Raw genomic sequence first — 13677 nt, 5'->3', positions numbered from 1 at the left:
TGAAAAGGAATTTAGAAATCATGGATATGGGAACGAAATTTATAAATGGAGTTAAATCTATCTATTCTGAACAATATGCTAGACTTGTAATTAATAATACTCTTACGCAAAGAATTGAGATAATGAAGGGGATGAAGCAGGGGTGTCCGTTATTGCCACTATTATTCATAACAACTTTTGAAGTTTTGTTGAAAAAAATGGATGAAACAAAAGGAGTAAAGGGTATTGAAATTGGCTCCAAAGAGTATAAATATAAAGCCTTTGCAGATGACGCAGTGTTGGCGCTGGAACAACCAACAAACAGTGCAATTGAAGCAATGGAAAAGATAGAAGAATACGGTCAACTTGCAGGATTCAAACTTAATAAAACTAAAACGAAACTATTAACAAAAAATATAGATAGTAAAGAAACAGAAGAGTTATAAACGAAAACAGGATTAATCAGCAAAAAAAGTAAAAGATTTGGGTGTGTGGCTTACGACTAAAAACATCAAATTATACAAAGATGATTATGAAAAGGTATGGAACGAGATTAAGCAAGACCTAGAAATTTGGACCAGAATGAAACTATTGTTGATGGGCAGAATCGCCGCTATTAATATGAATGTGCTCCCGAAACTGTTATTTTTATTCCAGACCGTTCCCATTATATGTGGAATGAAGCAATTTGATATCTGGCGAAAACGAATTTCTAAATTTATCTGGCTGCGGAAGAAGCCTAGGATTAAGTACAAAATTTTGATGGATGTTAAAGAAAGGTGGATTCTCCCAGCCAGATTTAAAAATTTATTACGAGGCATCTTGTTTTTGTTGGTTGCGGGAATGGATGGCATTGGTTAATGAGGAGATATTAGATCTAGAGGGATTTGATAATAGATTTGGGTGGCATGCCTATTTGTGGTACGAAAAGGTAAAAGTACATGTCACAAGAGACTAGGGCCCTGCGGGACTTGACATCTTTCTGATGGGCCTGCAAGACAGAGCTGTTCCACCAGGCCTTTGGCCGGGGCACAGCCTGACTCCCTCCCTCGGCAATCTTTGCAGAGCTCTGGCCCAATGGTTGCCAGTGGCTTGATTTGAATTAATTTTATAATGAATGATTTTAGAGTGTTGTTTGTGCTGTACCTTTGTACTGTTTTATTGTTGTTAGCCGCCCTGAGCCCGGCTTCGGCTGGGGAGGGCGGGATATAAATAAAATTTATTATTATTATTATTATTATTATTATTATTATTATGCACCATATTATTAGGAAATCTTTGTATGAGGTATGGATAAGACACAAAAATTTGTTAGAACGCAAAACTCCGTGGTGCATCTCACCATTGGAGGCATTTGCAGTAAAAAAGAAAAAACATGAAAAAGGAATGGGCGACATATAGAGATTTAGTGGTGGAAGTAGATGGCAAATTAAAGTTAAAAACATTTGAAGAGTTAAGAGGGAAATTAACCTATTGGTTACAGTACCACCAACTACAAGATATATTGAGGAAAGACCACAAAAGTACTGGATTTAGTAATATTCAATCAAAAATAGAGACAGAACTGTTGAGTAGCAAAAAGAAAATGATATAAAAAATGTATAAGGTATTATTAGAATGGAATACAAAGGACGAGGAGGTGAAGAGCGTGATGATAAGATGGGCACAGGATCTGGGGCATAACATCGATTTTGAGAGGTGGGAGGTAATGTGGAATAAAACAATCAAATTCACAGCGTGTGTGGCACTTAAAGAAAATCTAATGAAGATGATGTATCGTTGGTACATCACACCAAGTAAACTTGCCAAATTGTATAGAAGTCAGGATAAATCATGTTGGAAATGTAGGGAGAAGGAAGGAAACTTCCTACATATGTGGTGTACTTGCCCTAAAGTTAAAACCTTCTGGGACATTATCTATAATGAATTAAAAAGGTATTGAATTTCAGTAAATTCAATTACAATTTCAGTAAAAAACCAGAAGTATTCTTATTAGGGTTAATTGATGAGGAAATCCACAAAAAAGATGTAAACTTATTGATGTATGCCACAATGGCAGCAAGAATCCTCCTGGCCCAGAGATGGAAACAGCAAGAACTCCCCACCCTAGATGACTGGCAGATAAAAATGGTAGAATTTGTGGAGTTGGCGAAGTTGACGGGGAAAATCAGGAACCGACCTGATGAGAGATTTCAAAAGGTTTGGAGTAAATTTATATATTATTTGAAAGAAAACTGTAAACATCTGAAGACATTTGTAGTCTTAACATGAAACATTTGGTAATGAGGAAAGAGAGCTGATTTACAAATGAGAGTGTGATTTTTAAATGATTAGAAGAAAGAAGTGATTATGGAAATGTGATAAATATGTTAAAGGAATCGGAAAGTCAGAAAAGAGGGAGGGAAGGAGGTCGCTTTGCTTTTTGAGTAATAATGTAAGCTCTGGATATGTATTATGAAATGAAATATGGAAAATTCAATAAAGTTATGTTAAAAATAAATAAATAAATCCATAGTTGTAGTATGCTTCCACAAGCCTCAGGCCTATTCTGTGTGCGCAGTTCGCTCTGCTGATATGGTGTGCTCTGGCTTTTTGAAGCCTGGGTTGCTGATTTATGTCAGACCAGAGGCCAATGGGTCTTCGCAGTGGGACGGCTGGAAGGAGATGACCCAGCTGGGTCTAGCCAGCTGGCCTTGAGACCCTCTGCATGCCGACATCCTCCTCCTCTGCCCAGTCCCTGATAATCGCATGGAAATTATTTAAGGGTGATGGGGTTCATCTTTCAGGTCAGAACATGTTCTTGGAGGATCTGCAAAGAGCTCTCTGTTTGAGCTCTTGTGTGTTTCCCTGGAAATGAAAAGTGGGAGCTGATCACCTCCTGTAGCATTTGGTATGGGCAGGTGAGAGGAATTAAGGCATGCTTGCTTTAATATCTAAGACATTATTGGGTTGAGGGCACTCTTCAGTCATTTTTCACAGGTTATACCTTGGGATGTCCTTCAGGGGGGGGGGTCGGGATCCTACTGGCATAGTCTGAACTATGTCTGAACATCAATATGTTTGCAGCAGAGAGGGAGGATTCCTTCCAAACATTTCTGTATGGCCGCAGCGAGTGACTCTTGAATATGACCAGGAGCTGGGAAGGATAAAATCCCCCCCATATATTACAATTCACCTGCCCAGCTGGGTGTATTTGGATTGCTTAGTCTGATTGAACTAGGTTGGTTTGTAGATCCTTTACTTTGGTATATTTAATCAATATAATCTGTTTACCCGTGGTAATGTTTTTCTCAAGTTTTCTTTCTTGTGTGTTGGCAAACAGGATTTGGCCCAATGAGCTTTTGCACAACTGAGATTTCAAGTCAGCAACTGCAGGATTCCTCCGAGACCTGTGTCCCAAGATAGAGTTTATGCCATCTCCCCCCCCCCAACTCCACCTCTGTGGCAAAGGCGGGGTGGGGGGGAAGATGTTGTCCTTTTGACTAATGACAGAGGCAATGCTTCTTAGGCATTACTTCAGATTGCTGTGTGATATTTTTCTTGACTCCACATAAATTCTTCACTTTCTTGTTTGTTGCTGTGGTTCTACAGTTCACAAGGAAATCAAGGATGGCTCGTGGATGCAGTTTACTGGGTCTCCAATCTTAGGCAGTCAAAATACTTTAGGTCTATAGTGCTGTTTTTCAGTTATGGGTATATTATATTCATTCAGTGAACTAAATATAAGAGATCATAATCTTAGTTGAGTTTCTATGTGGAAATATGTACCTTAGGTTTAGTGATTGTTTTGGGGAAAAAATCATAGCATCTTTGCAATATATTGTCATTAGGTAAGTTTAAAATCCATTTACTCTTATTAAACTGTTTTGCAGCTTTGGCAGATAAATGTCTTGCCATACAAATGTCTGTTATTAAGTGATAAATATAAACTTGGAGAGTATTGTTGTTATATGCCAATAAGCACATTTTCTTGGTTTGATAAGTTGTTAATCTCCTTCTTTTAACATGTACTGTATAATGTTTCCTAGGCTTTACTGTTTAACTACCATCTATCATTCTAGTACTCCTTCATATTTTGAAAATAATTAATGCAATGGGTGCATTGCAGTATAATTTTGAGGGGTAGGGCGTTTTGATTACGACTGTAATCCTGTGGTCTTTGGGGTGCCTGACCTGAGGCCATAAGATTCTTCAGATCTTCCTTTCTATGGGTGGAGACAGAGGTCTGCCATAGGAGAGGGAGATCTGATGAGGGAGGTTTTCCTGCAGCATCAGTGTTAAGATCTGTTGTTGCTGCTTTTTGCCCTGCCTCCATTGTTCCAGGGTTGTGCTGGGGATGGTAAGGGGAGGTTTTGCAACCATTGGATCCAGAGCCCTCTCATTCCCTTGACAAGCCCATAGAATGTAGCAGGGGTGGGGGAGGGTACGCAGCCCTGATGTTGGCATGCCTCATATGGTGGGGTGATCAGAGTGCTGGGCGACCAGGATTCAATTCCCCACTCAGCCAGGAAGCTTGTTGGGTGCACTGGCGGAGGAAGAGGAGTGCGGAGGGAGCGCTACCACCCCCAGCAGCGCGATCCCAGTGGGGAGCGCATCGCCCCCAGGACGCGCGCTATGCCCCTGCAGGTGGCGCACTACGCCCCCAGGATGCATGCCACACCCCCGGGATGCGCGTCAGCCCCGTCCCTGCATGCTCTCTGCTCCCTGGTGCCAGAGCATGAAGCTCCACCACTGGTTGGGTGGTGTTGGGCCAGTCACTGTCTCTTAACCTAATCTACCTCACAGGATTGTGAGGAGAAGATGGGGAGAAGAAAAACTATGTATGTCACCTTGAGCTTCTTGGAGGAGAGGCTGGATAGAAAGCCAATCCAATCCAATCCAATCCAATCAGTCAGTCAATTGATCAAAAATTCCTTTTAAAAAAACTGAGAAAGGAGAGGGAAACTGGGAGAAAGACACTCCTCTCCACCTTGCCAGGGGAATTCCAGCAACGCTTTGGAGTTGGCCACGATGCCTGCCTCCCTCTCCTAGTAGGTACAAGAAAATGACTCTTTCCATGGTAACTTCTGACAGTAATATTGTGGTTAAGACCTGAATAGTTTTGAAAAGAGATTATAGTGCTGTCTCTCATGCTCTTCCATTCTGTGTTCAGTTTTATATTTTATGAGGTTTTCTTTATTCTTAATTTCAAAGTGGTTTCAAAGCTTTTTCTATTGACCAAAGGAATATACAGGTTTTGGCCACATGTGCGGGAGAGATATTCATCAGAAACAAACAGGATCAGGCCATCTATGATTAAAAGTCAGATGCTTAAACAATTGTATATTGTCCTTCAACCAACATTTGTACTTATAAAAAATTTGCTTTGTTTTCTTCGTATTTTAGACATTCTAGCTGACCAGTTTGATTAGGAGGACAATGCAGAAAGACAACACCACAGCAGCAAAAGACTTTGACTTGACTGAACTCTCTGATCTCCCAGAAGTGCGAATTGTCCTCTTTGTGGTAATTCTGCTGACCTACTTGATCACTCTGGCAGGAAATGGGGCAATTCTCACAGCAATAGCAACAGATATTCACCTCCAGACCCCCATGTACTTCTTCATCAGCAGCCTATCTTTCCTGGATGTCCTTTGCCCTACAGTGACAGTGCCAAAGATGCTTCAGATCTTTATGTCAGAGGACAAGACAATATCATTTGTTGGCTGTGTATTACAACTCTTCTTTCTGATTTATGCTGTGGGCACCGAAATCTTCTTGCTCTCAGTGATGGCGTATGACCGCTACGTGGCTATCTGCAGTCCCTTGCACTACACAAATATCATGACGAAAAGGCTGTGTGTTCAACTGACTGCAGGGACCTGGCTAACTGGCTTCATCAATTCCATGATTCATACCTCATTGACCTTTACATTATCCTTCTGTGAGCCCCATAAAATTAACCAATATTACTGTGATATCCCACCACTAATGGCTGCCTCTTGCTCCTCTACCTACCTCCCTGAACTGGTTCTCCTGCTTGTGGCTGGCATTTTAGGAGGTGGTGCTTTCCTGGTCACTCTGATCTCTTATGTCTATATCATCTCTACTATCCTGCGCATGCGCTCTGCTGAGGGAAGGCGCAAAGCCTTTTCCACCTGTGGTTCCCATCTGACTGTAGTTTTCCTGTTTTATGGGACTACCATTGCCACCTATGTTCGCCCCACCTCCAGCTATTCGCCCAAACAGGACAGAATTGTTTCCATGTTGTATGGGATTGTTACTCCTATGCTAAACCCTATGATCTACAGTCTGAGGAATAAGGATGTTAAGAGGGCCTTGGTCAAAGTATTTTGCCTGAAAAGATCTTAATGAAATTAATGGGTTCAATCATCCCTGTCCTTGAATACTGTCCTTCAAATACATTGTACTTCTAAGCTGAAAGTCACTCAATATTCCTTCCTTCCTTCCTTCCTTCCTTCCTTCCTTCCTTCCTTCCTTCCTTCCTTCCTTCCTTCCTTCCTTCCTTCCTTCCTTTCTATGAGCCTGTACTGGGATACTATCATTTAATGACCTGTTATGAAGGACCATATTTACTGAAATCTAATGCACACTTCTTTTGGGCCAAATTATGATGTGAAAATTAAGGAAATTAGCACAGTTACTAAAAAATTAACCAAAATAATAAACACCACACTAATACTAGGTTGAATTTAGAAGAGTTTAAAACCAATAGGAGACTTATTCTTAAAAGTTTTCCAAGATACTCATTTGAAAACACAGGTATGGTGAAGGAAGGCAGAGAAAGAGGATGTTGGCTCAAGGGGTGAAAGTTCTTTTAGAACCAGGGTGGGTGGGTGACTAGACTTGTTTGCTTGCAGAAGAGAAACAGAGATATTCACAGGAATTAGGGGGCGTTCAAGAGTGGGGTTCTAAGAAGGTTTTAAGGCAAAAATAACAAGAATGCAGGTTAGAGACTTTGGGAGGTCACCCTTTTGCAGGGGTAGGGTATGGATAGTGAGGAAAGGGGCTTGGAGATTAATAAAAAAGCAAAGAGTGTAAACTAATGGCAAAGGTTGGTACTTAAGGCTAAGAAAGGTTGGTACTTAAGGCAAGAAACAGCCATCTCCTTCTTTCCACATGTATCTTGCAATGTAACCTGGACTACTATTCTGAATTATCTCATTATAAAACTTGGAAATGCCTGATGGAAATTTCTGATAAAAAAGCTGAAAAAAGAATTTGCATCTGAAGGTTTATAAAGTTGTATTTGCAGCAAACTGACACTGATCCGATTCATAATATATGTGTTACATCCCTCCATCACCTTTTATTCCATTCCACTAATAATGATTCCAATTGAAACATAAATTAAATCCAATAATGATTTAAAGTACTGAGGAATTGCTCCCCCTCCTAGTAATACTGTATATACTAAGAGCAAATTCATTCTCTGAGTCTTCATGTAGCCATAATGGTACTATCCACACACAAGAGCCCACGGTGTATGTAGGGGGAAAAGCTTTAAGAAGAACGGAAGGACACAGACTGTTAATCAGTCAAAGGTCAGGTTTTTGTTTGATGCCTAATACAGTGGTACCTCGGGTTACAGACGCTTCAGGTTACAGACTCCGCTAACCCAGAAATAGTACCTTGGGTTAAGAACTTTGCTTCAGGATGAGAACAGAAATCGTACGGCGGCAGCAGCGGGAGGCCCCATTAGCTAAAGTGGTGTCTCAGGTTAAGAACAGTTTCAGGTTAAGAATGGACCTCCAGAATGAATTAAGTTCTTAACCCGAGGTACCACTATACGGCCTAAATTTTGTATTTCACATTACAAAATTGATTATTGATAAGATTGTTGATAAGATGGCATTTCCTTTTCTCAGTGGCTCATGGTAGAGCTTTGGTATATTAATTCTAGCTTATTGCACACTGAGAAGTACATATGAACTCCCACTCAGTTGCCCGTCCCCTCCGGCCCAGCTGGTAACCATGGGTGGATGAGGGGTGTAAAGGTAGTAAAGGTACCCCTGCCCATAGGGGCCAGTCGTGTCCGACTCTAGGGTTGTGCGCCCATCTCACTTAAGAGGCCGGGGGCCAGCGCTGTCCAGAGACACTTCCGGGTCACGTGGCCAGTGTGACAAAGCTGCTCTGGCGAGCCAGCACCAGCGCAGCACACGGAAACGCCGTTTACCTTCCTGCTAGAAAGTGGTACCTATTTATCTACTTGCACTTAGGGGTGCTTTCGAACTGCTAGGTGGGTAGGAGCTGGGACCGAAAGATGGGAACTCACCCCGCCGCGGGGATTCGAACCGCCGACCATGCGATCGGCAAGTCCTAGGCACTGAGGTTTTACCCACAGCGCCACCCCGCGTCCAGGATGAGGGGTGTATGGAGACACAAATGAATCAAACTCAATGTAAATAAAAGTCAGATAGGTAATCAATAATATATTGTTAAGTAGTTAAACTTTAAACAAATTTACTCTGTTTCCACTGTATTTTAGATATCTCAGTTGACCTGATTGGGAGGAAGATGGAGAAAGACGATATCATAGAAGCAAAAAAATTTTACCTCACCGAGCTACCTGATCTTCCGAAGTACAAATCTTCCTCTTAGTGGCAATTCTGCTGACCTCCTTGATTACCCTGGTAGGGAATGGGGCAGTTCTCTTAGCCAAAGGGACAGATGTTCACCTCCAGACACCCATGCATCTCTTCCTCAGTAATTAATCTTATTTAGATGTCCTTTGTCCAACTGTCACTGTGCCAAAGATGCACCAGGTCTTCTTGTCAGAGGACAAGGCAATACCATTTGTTGGTTGTATGCTAGAACTCTTATTTCTGATTGATGTGGTGGGCACTCACATTTTATTGCTAGCAGTGATGGCATATGACCGGTATGTTGCTATCTGCAGTCCATCATGCTACACAAACATCATGGAAAAAACAAATAATAATAATAATAATAATAATAATAATAATAATAATAATAATAATGGATTTATACCCCGCCCATCTAGCTGGGTTTCCACTCTGTGCGGCTTCCAACAAAAGAGTAAAAATAAATTAAAACAAATAATTGCTTTGAAGAGACTTTGTTCTCCTGAGAAAAGTAGCTGTGTAAGTCCCTTTGAAAGCAAAGAGACTTCAAGGTTAAAGTAAGTTTCCTTGATTTCACCAGAACTTGGGCACAACCCATCTTCCATGGATCAGGGCCATTGCATATAAAATACCTTTTGGCAGAATGAATTTGCACACTTCTGAGACTTCAACTCAGGGACTGCCGGATTCCTCAGAGACTTTTGTCCCAATATAGACACTTTGTCTCGATATCATTCACCCACACTGCTGTGCCAAAGGAAAAATAATACGGTACTTTGCCCCTTTGACTCAAGTCAGAGGCATTGTTTATTGAATTTTAGTTCAGAAGAGGCATGGTATCATTTTTCCTGATGAGTCATACATTCTTCACATTGCCATCTCTTACTGTGGTGCTCAAGTCTACAAGGAAAGGAAAGAAAAGAAGGCAAGTAGATGCTTTATTGTACTGGCAGACTTAGGCAGTCAAACATTTTAGGTAGGTAGTGCTATTTTATAGTGATAGGCATACTGTATTCATTCAAAGGGCTGAAGATCAGACATCAGAAGTCATGATATCAGTGGGTGATGGGCAAATTTCCATGTCACAATCTTGAATCCCTTATCAGTAAGAAGGGACTTTATACAGTGGTACCTCAGATTAAGAACTTAATTCATTCTGGAGGTCTGTTCTTAACATGAAACTGTTCTTAACCTGAAGCACCACTTTAGCTAATGGAGCCTCCTGCTTCCGCTGCGCTGTCACCTTGCAATTTCTGTTCTCATCCAGAATCAAAGTTCTTAACCCGAGGTACTATTTCTGAGTAAGCAGAGTCTATAACCTGAAGGATCTGTAACCTGAGGAAGCACTGTACTGTAGCTTTCGGTTTTGCAGTAGAAATACCATATCATCCTCACAATATACCTTGTTGTGATGAGTTAATTTTTAAATCCATTTTGTTTTAAAATCTGTATTAAAACCCATTCCATTGATTCAAAATTCAGTTGTGGGAATGTATAATGTAGGTTTAGTTACTGTATTATAACAATTATTGTATGTCTGCAATATACTGTTATCATTATGTATATTTTCAATCCATTTATTTTTATCAGACAGTGGCAGATCTGGCAGATAATTCTCTAACCCCCCCAAAAAATCTGGTCTTAAGAGAAAGTGTAATTTTGGAGGGGGGTAGTAGTAGTAGTAGTAGTAGTAGTAGTAATAATAATAATAATAATAATAATAATAATAATATCTTTATTGTCATTGCCCCCTCTCGGGGACAACGAAATTACTTGGCTGCTCCATCCACCCAGGTAGGGCACTCCACACAAAATCAAAACAACTATAAAAACACTAATTAAAACAATACAGTATAATACAGCAAGGAAGATTAGATGACTTTCAAAGTCCAGGCTTCCCATTCAGGGCCGAGATCGCTCTGGAGAAGAAGCTGTTCTTAAGACGGCTCGTTCTTGTCTTCATCGTCCTGTATCTCCGTCCCGACGGCAGGAGCTCGAAGAGACAGTGACCAGGATGCGATGGATCTTTTACTATGTCCAGTGCCTTCCTATGGCACCTTGTGGCATAAATCTGCTCTAAGGTGGAGAGTGGGCAGCTAACAATGCTCTCAGCTGCCTTAACAACTCTGCACAACCCCATCCTGTCCTGGGTACTACAGCTTCCGTACCACACACAATGTTGTTAGATGCCACTATACATGTTTTATTGATTATAGGTTTTTTTTAATAAGAATCTGATATCTTCTTCTTTCAACATGTATTTGAAAGAAAAATTAATGAAATATTCTAATGAAAAATAGAATAAGATTTTGAGAAATCTTATTTTGTCAGTTGAAAATAGCTGATGAAAAAGCTGAAATAATTTGTATCTGGTTTTATAAAGTTTAACATTTGCAGCAAATTGACATTGACTTGATTAATGTATTTTAATAGCAAATTCATGTTGTCTTTATGTAGCCCAAAGGGTACCGTGCACACCAGGAAAAGGTATAATCTGATGTAGGAAACCCTGACATTTGCAGAACAGGACAACATCTTTAGGTGGGATGTTTTAGGTGGAGGGAAACTATCAAACTCAGCATGCCATGAAATGCTGCCTCCCTGTGGAAATGAGTGAATAAAACTCTGTGGGTGGACATTGCAACATTGTGTTGCAGGTCAAACATGTAGTTTTAAGAAAGACAACAAATATCTGAACATTGAGGGAGCCTAGCCCCCTTAAAACTGATACCAAGGGGACCGAGGTGCCTACAATCCCCTAGACGTTGGCACCATGCTTTCCTGACTGGCTGTCTTATTAATAACAGAACTACCCTTAGGTTACAAACTGAATGATCCCTGCTCTTGCTCTTCTAACAAATCTGTTTTTGTTTTCTCTGTGCTTTAGATATGCAATTTGAGTGGCAATGGAGAAAGGCAATATCACAGAAACAAGAGATTTTTACTTCACAGAGCTGTCTGATCTCCCAGAAGTGCGAATCTTCCTCTTTGTAGCAATTCTGCTGATTTATTTGATCACTCTGGCAGGGAATGGATCAATCCTCATGGCAATAGCGACGGATGTTCACCTCCAGACTCCCATGTACTTCTTCATCAGCAACCTGTCCTTCCTGGATGTCCTTTGTCCAACTGTCACTGTGCCCAAGATGCTCCAGGTCTTCTTGTCAGAGGACAAGTCGATATCATTTGTTGGTTGTGCATTACAACTTTTCTTTCTGATTGATGCTGTGGGCACTGAAATTTTATTACTCTCAGTGATGGCGTATGACCGCTATGTGGCTATCTGCAGTCCCTTGCACTACACAAACATCATGACGAAAAGGCTGTGTGTTCAGCTGGCTGCTGTGACCTGGCTAACTGGCTTCATCAATCCCATGATTCATACCTCATTGACCTTTACATTATCCTTCTGTGAGCCGTATAAAATTAACCAATATTACTGTGATATCCCACCACTAATGGCTGCCTCTTGCTCCTCTACTTACCTCCCTGAACTGGTTCTCCTGCTTGTGGCCGGCATTTTAGGAAGTGGTGCATTCCTGGTTACACTGATCTCTTATGTCTATATCATCTCTACTATCTTGCGCATGCAGTCTGCGGAGGGAAGGCGCAAAGCCTTTTCTACCTGTGGTTCCCACCTGACTGTAGTTTTCCTGTTTTATGGGACCACCATTGCCACCTATGTTCGCCCCACCTCCAGCTATTCGCCCAAACAGGACAGAATTGTTTCCATGTTGTATGGGATTGTTACTCCTATGCTAAACCCTATGATCTACAGCCTGAGGAATAAGGATGTTAAGAGGGCCTTGGTCAAAGCTTTTCATCTGAAAAGTTTTTCATGAAGTTATTGGGTTCAGACATCCCTGTCTTTGAATATTGTCCTTCAAATACATTGTACATCTGAGCTAAAAGTCGCTATAATATTCCTTCCTTCCTTCCTTCCTTCCTTCCTTCCTTCCTTCCTTCCTTCCTTCCTATGAGCCTGTACTGGGAGACTATGATTTAATGACCTGTTATGAAGTACCATATTTACGGAAATCTAATGCGCACTTATTTTGGGCCAAATTATGTTGCAAAAATTAAGGTGATCATTAGATTTGATAGTGCATTATATTTGAGTAAATTCCATATGCAGTTTGGACACCTTACGCTGTTTGGGGATCTGAGAAGGTTTTAAGGCAAAAATTGCAAGAATGCAGGCTAGAGATTTTGGGGCCTTCACCCTTTTGCAGGGGGAGGGTATGGATAGTGAGGAAAGGGGTAATTGAGATTTTAGGGTGAGACAACAGGCAAGGAAGAGCGCACGTTTCCCCAAGAGAAGGGGACTTCATGGGGCTTCAAAGCAGAAGGCAGGGGAAGGAGAGGGAGGGGTGGACTTGAGAGAGTTTAATGCATTTCATGATTCTTCAAGGATGAGTTCTGTTGGGGTTGATGGTGGTGACATGGAAATCTCCTCAGCATAGGAATGAAGGAAAGCCAAAGGTAAAATGCAAGGTGTGTGAGTGTGTTGTTCCACAAGAAATGTTCTTCTACAAAGACAGGCTAAGTCTCTTGGGTAACCATGGATTCCTAGATAGTTAGGTGAAAAGCATCAGTTCTTATGTTTGAGTTGGGCTTGGAGATTAACAAAAAACCAGTGTGTAAACTAATGGAAAGGTTTGTACTTAAGGTTAAGAAAGGCTTTTCAGGCCTCATGTACTCATATTAAAGGCACTGGCATGTTGAAGTTGATATTGATTTTGCTGACTAATGCTGCTTCCATCTGTGTGGTGATAACAGGAAGATCAATCCTGGCAAGCTATTTGATATACCATCTTCTTTGCCGCTTTTGGACTTTCTAATAGCTGGATATTTAACAGCACACCCCACCATTTCTAGATTCTTCTGGGTGGCCTCTCCAATGGAAGATAACAGGAATGCAAGATGCAGTTTATAAAAGAGCCTTTTAAACCAGGTTTAGTCCCGAGCAAATTTGCTGTCCTTGATCCTCATAGAAATCAATGAGATTTTATGGTTAAGTAAAGTCTGCTTGAGTTCACCACAACATGGGACTAACATTTTTTCCCCTCTGGATCAGGAACATGGGCAGGGAGGGGCACGGTGGGGCTGCTGT

The 13677-nt window shown here is 41.2% G+C and overlaps 2 protein-coding genes across 2 annotated transcripts; both read left to right on the top strand.

Moving 5' to 3' along the window:
- Positions 1 to 3780: 3780 nt before the first annotated feature.
- Positions 3781 to 6330, top strand: LOC309356736 (olfactory receptor 5V1-like; the record flags this gene model as incomplete). Its single annotated transcript, XM_081888389.1, has 2 exons — positions 3781 to 3809; positions 5365 to 6330. The coding sequence occupies exon 2, from the start codon at positions 5398 to 5400 to the stop codon at positions 6328 to 6330; it is 933 nt and encodes a 310-aa protein (XP_081744515.1). The 5' UTR covers positions 3781 to 3809; positions 5365 to 5397.
- A 5140-nt stretch (positions 6331 to 11470) lies between these two features.
- On the top strand, positions 11471 to 12406 carry LOC309366847 (olfactory receptor 5V1-like; the record flags this gene model as incomplete). The annotated part of the gene is made up of 1 exon (XM_081905705.1): positions 11471 to 12406. The coding sequence occupies one exon, from the start codon at positions 11471 to 11473 to the stop codon at positions 12404 to 12406; it is 936 nt and encodes a 311-aa protein (XP_081761831.1).
- Between the last annotated feature and the right edge of the window lie 1271 nt (positions 12407 to 13677).

This window comes from Podarcis melisellensis (assembly GCF_964234715.1).
Source record: "Podarcis melisellensis genome assembly, chromosome: 1".
Lineage (NCBI taxonomy): Eukaryota > Metazoa > Chordata > Lepidosauria > Squamata > Lacertidae > Podarcis > Podarcis melisellensis.
The sequence above is the reverse complement of the archived record's forward strand: the minus strand, read 5'-3'. Positions and strand labels throughout refer to the sequence as shown.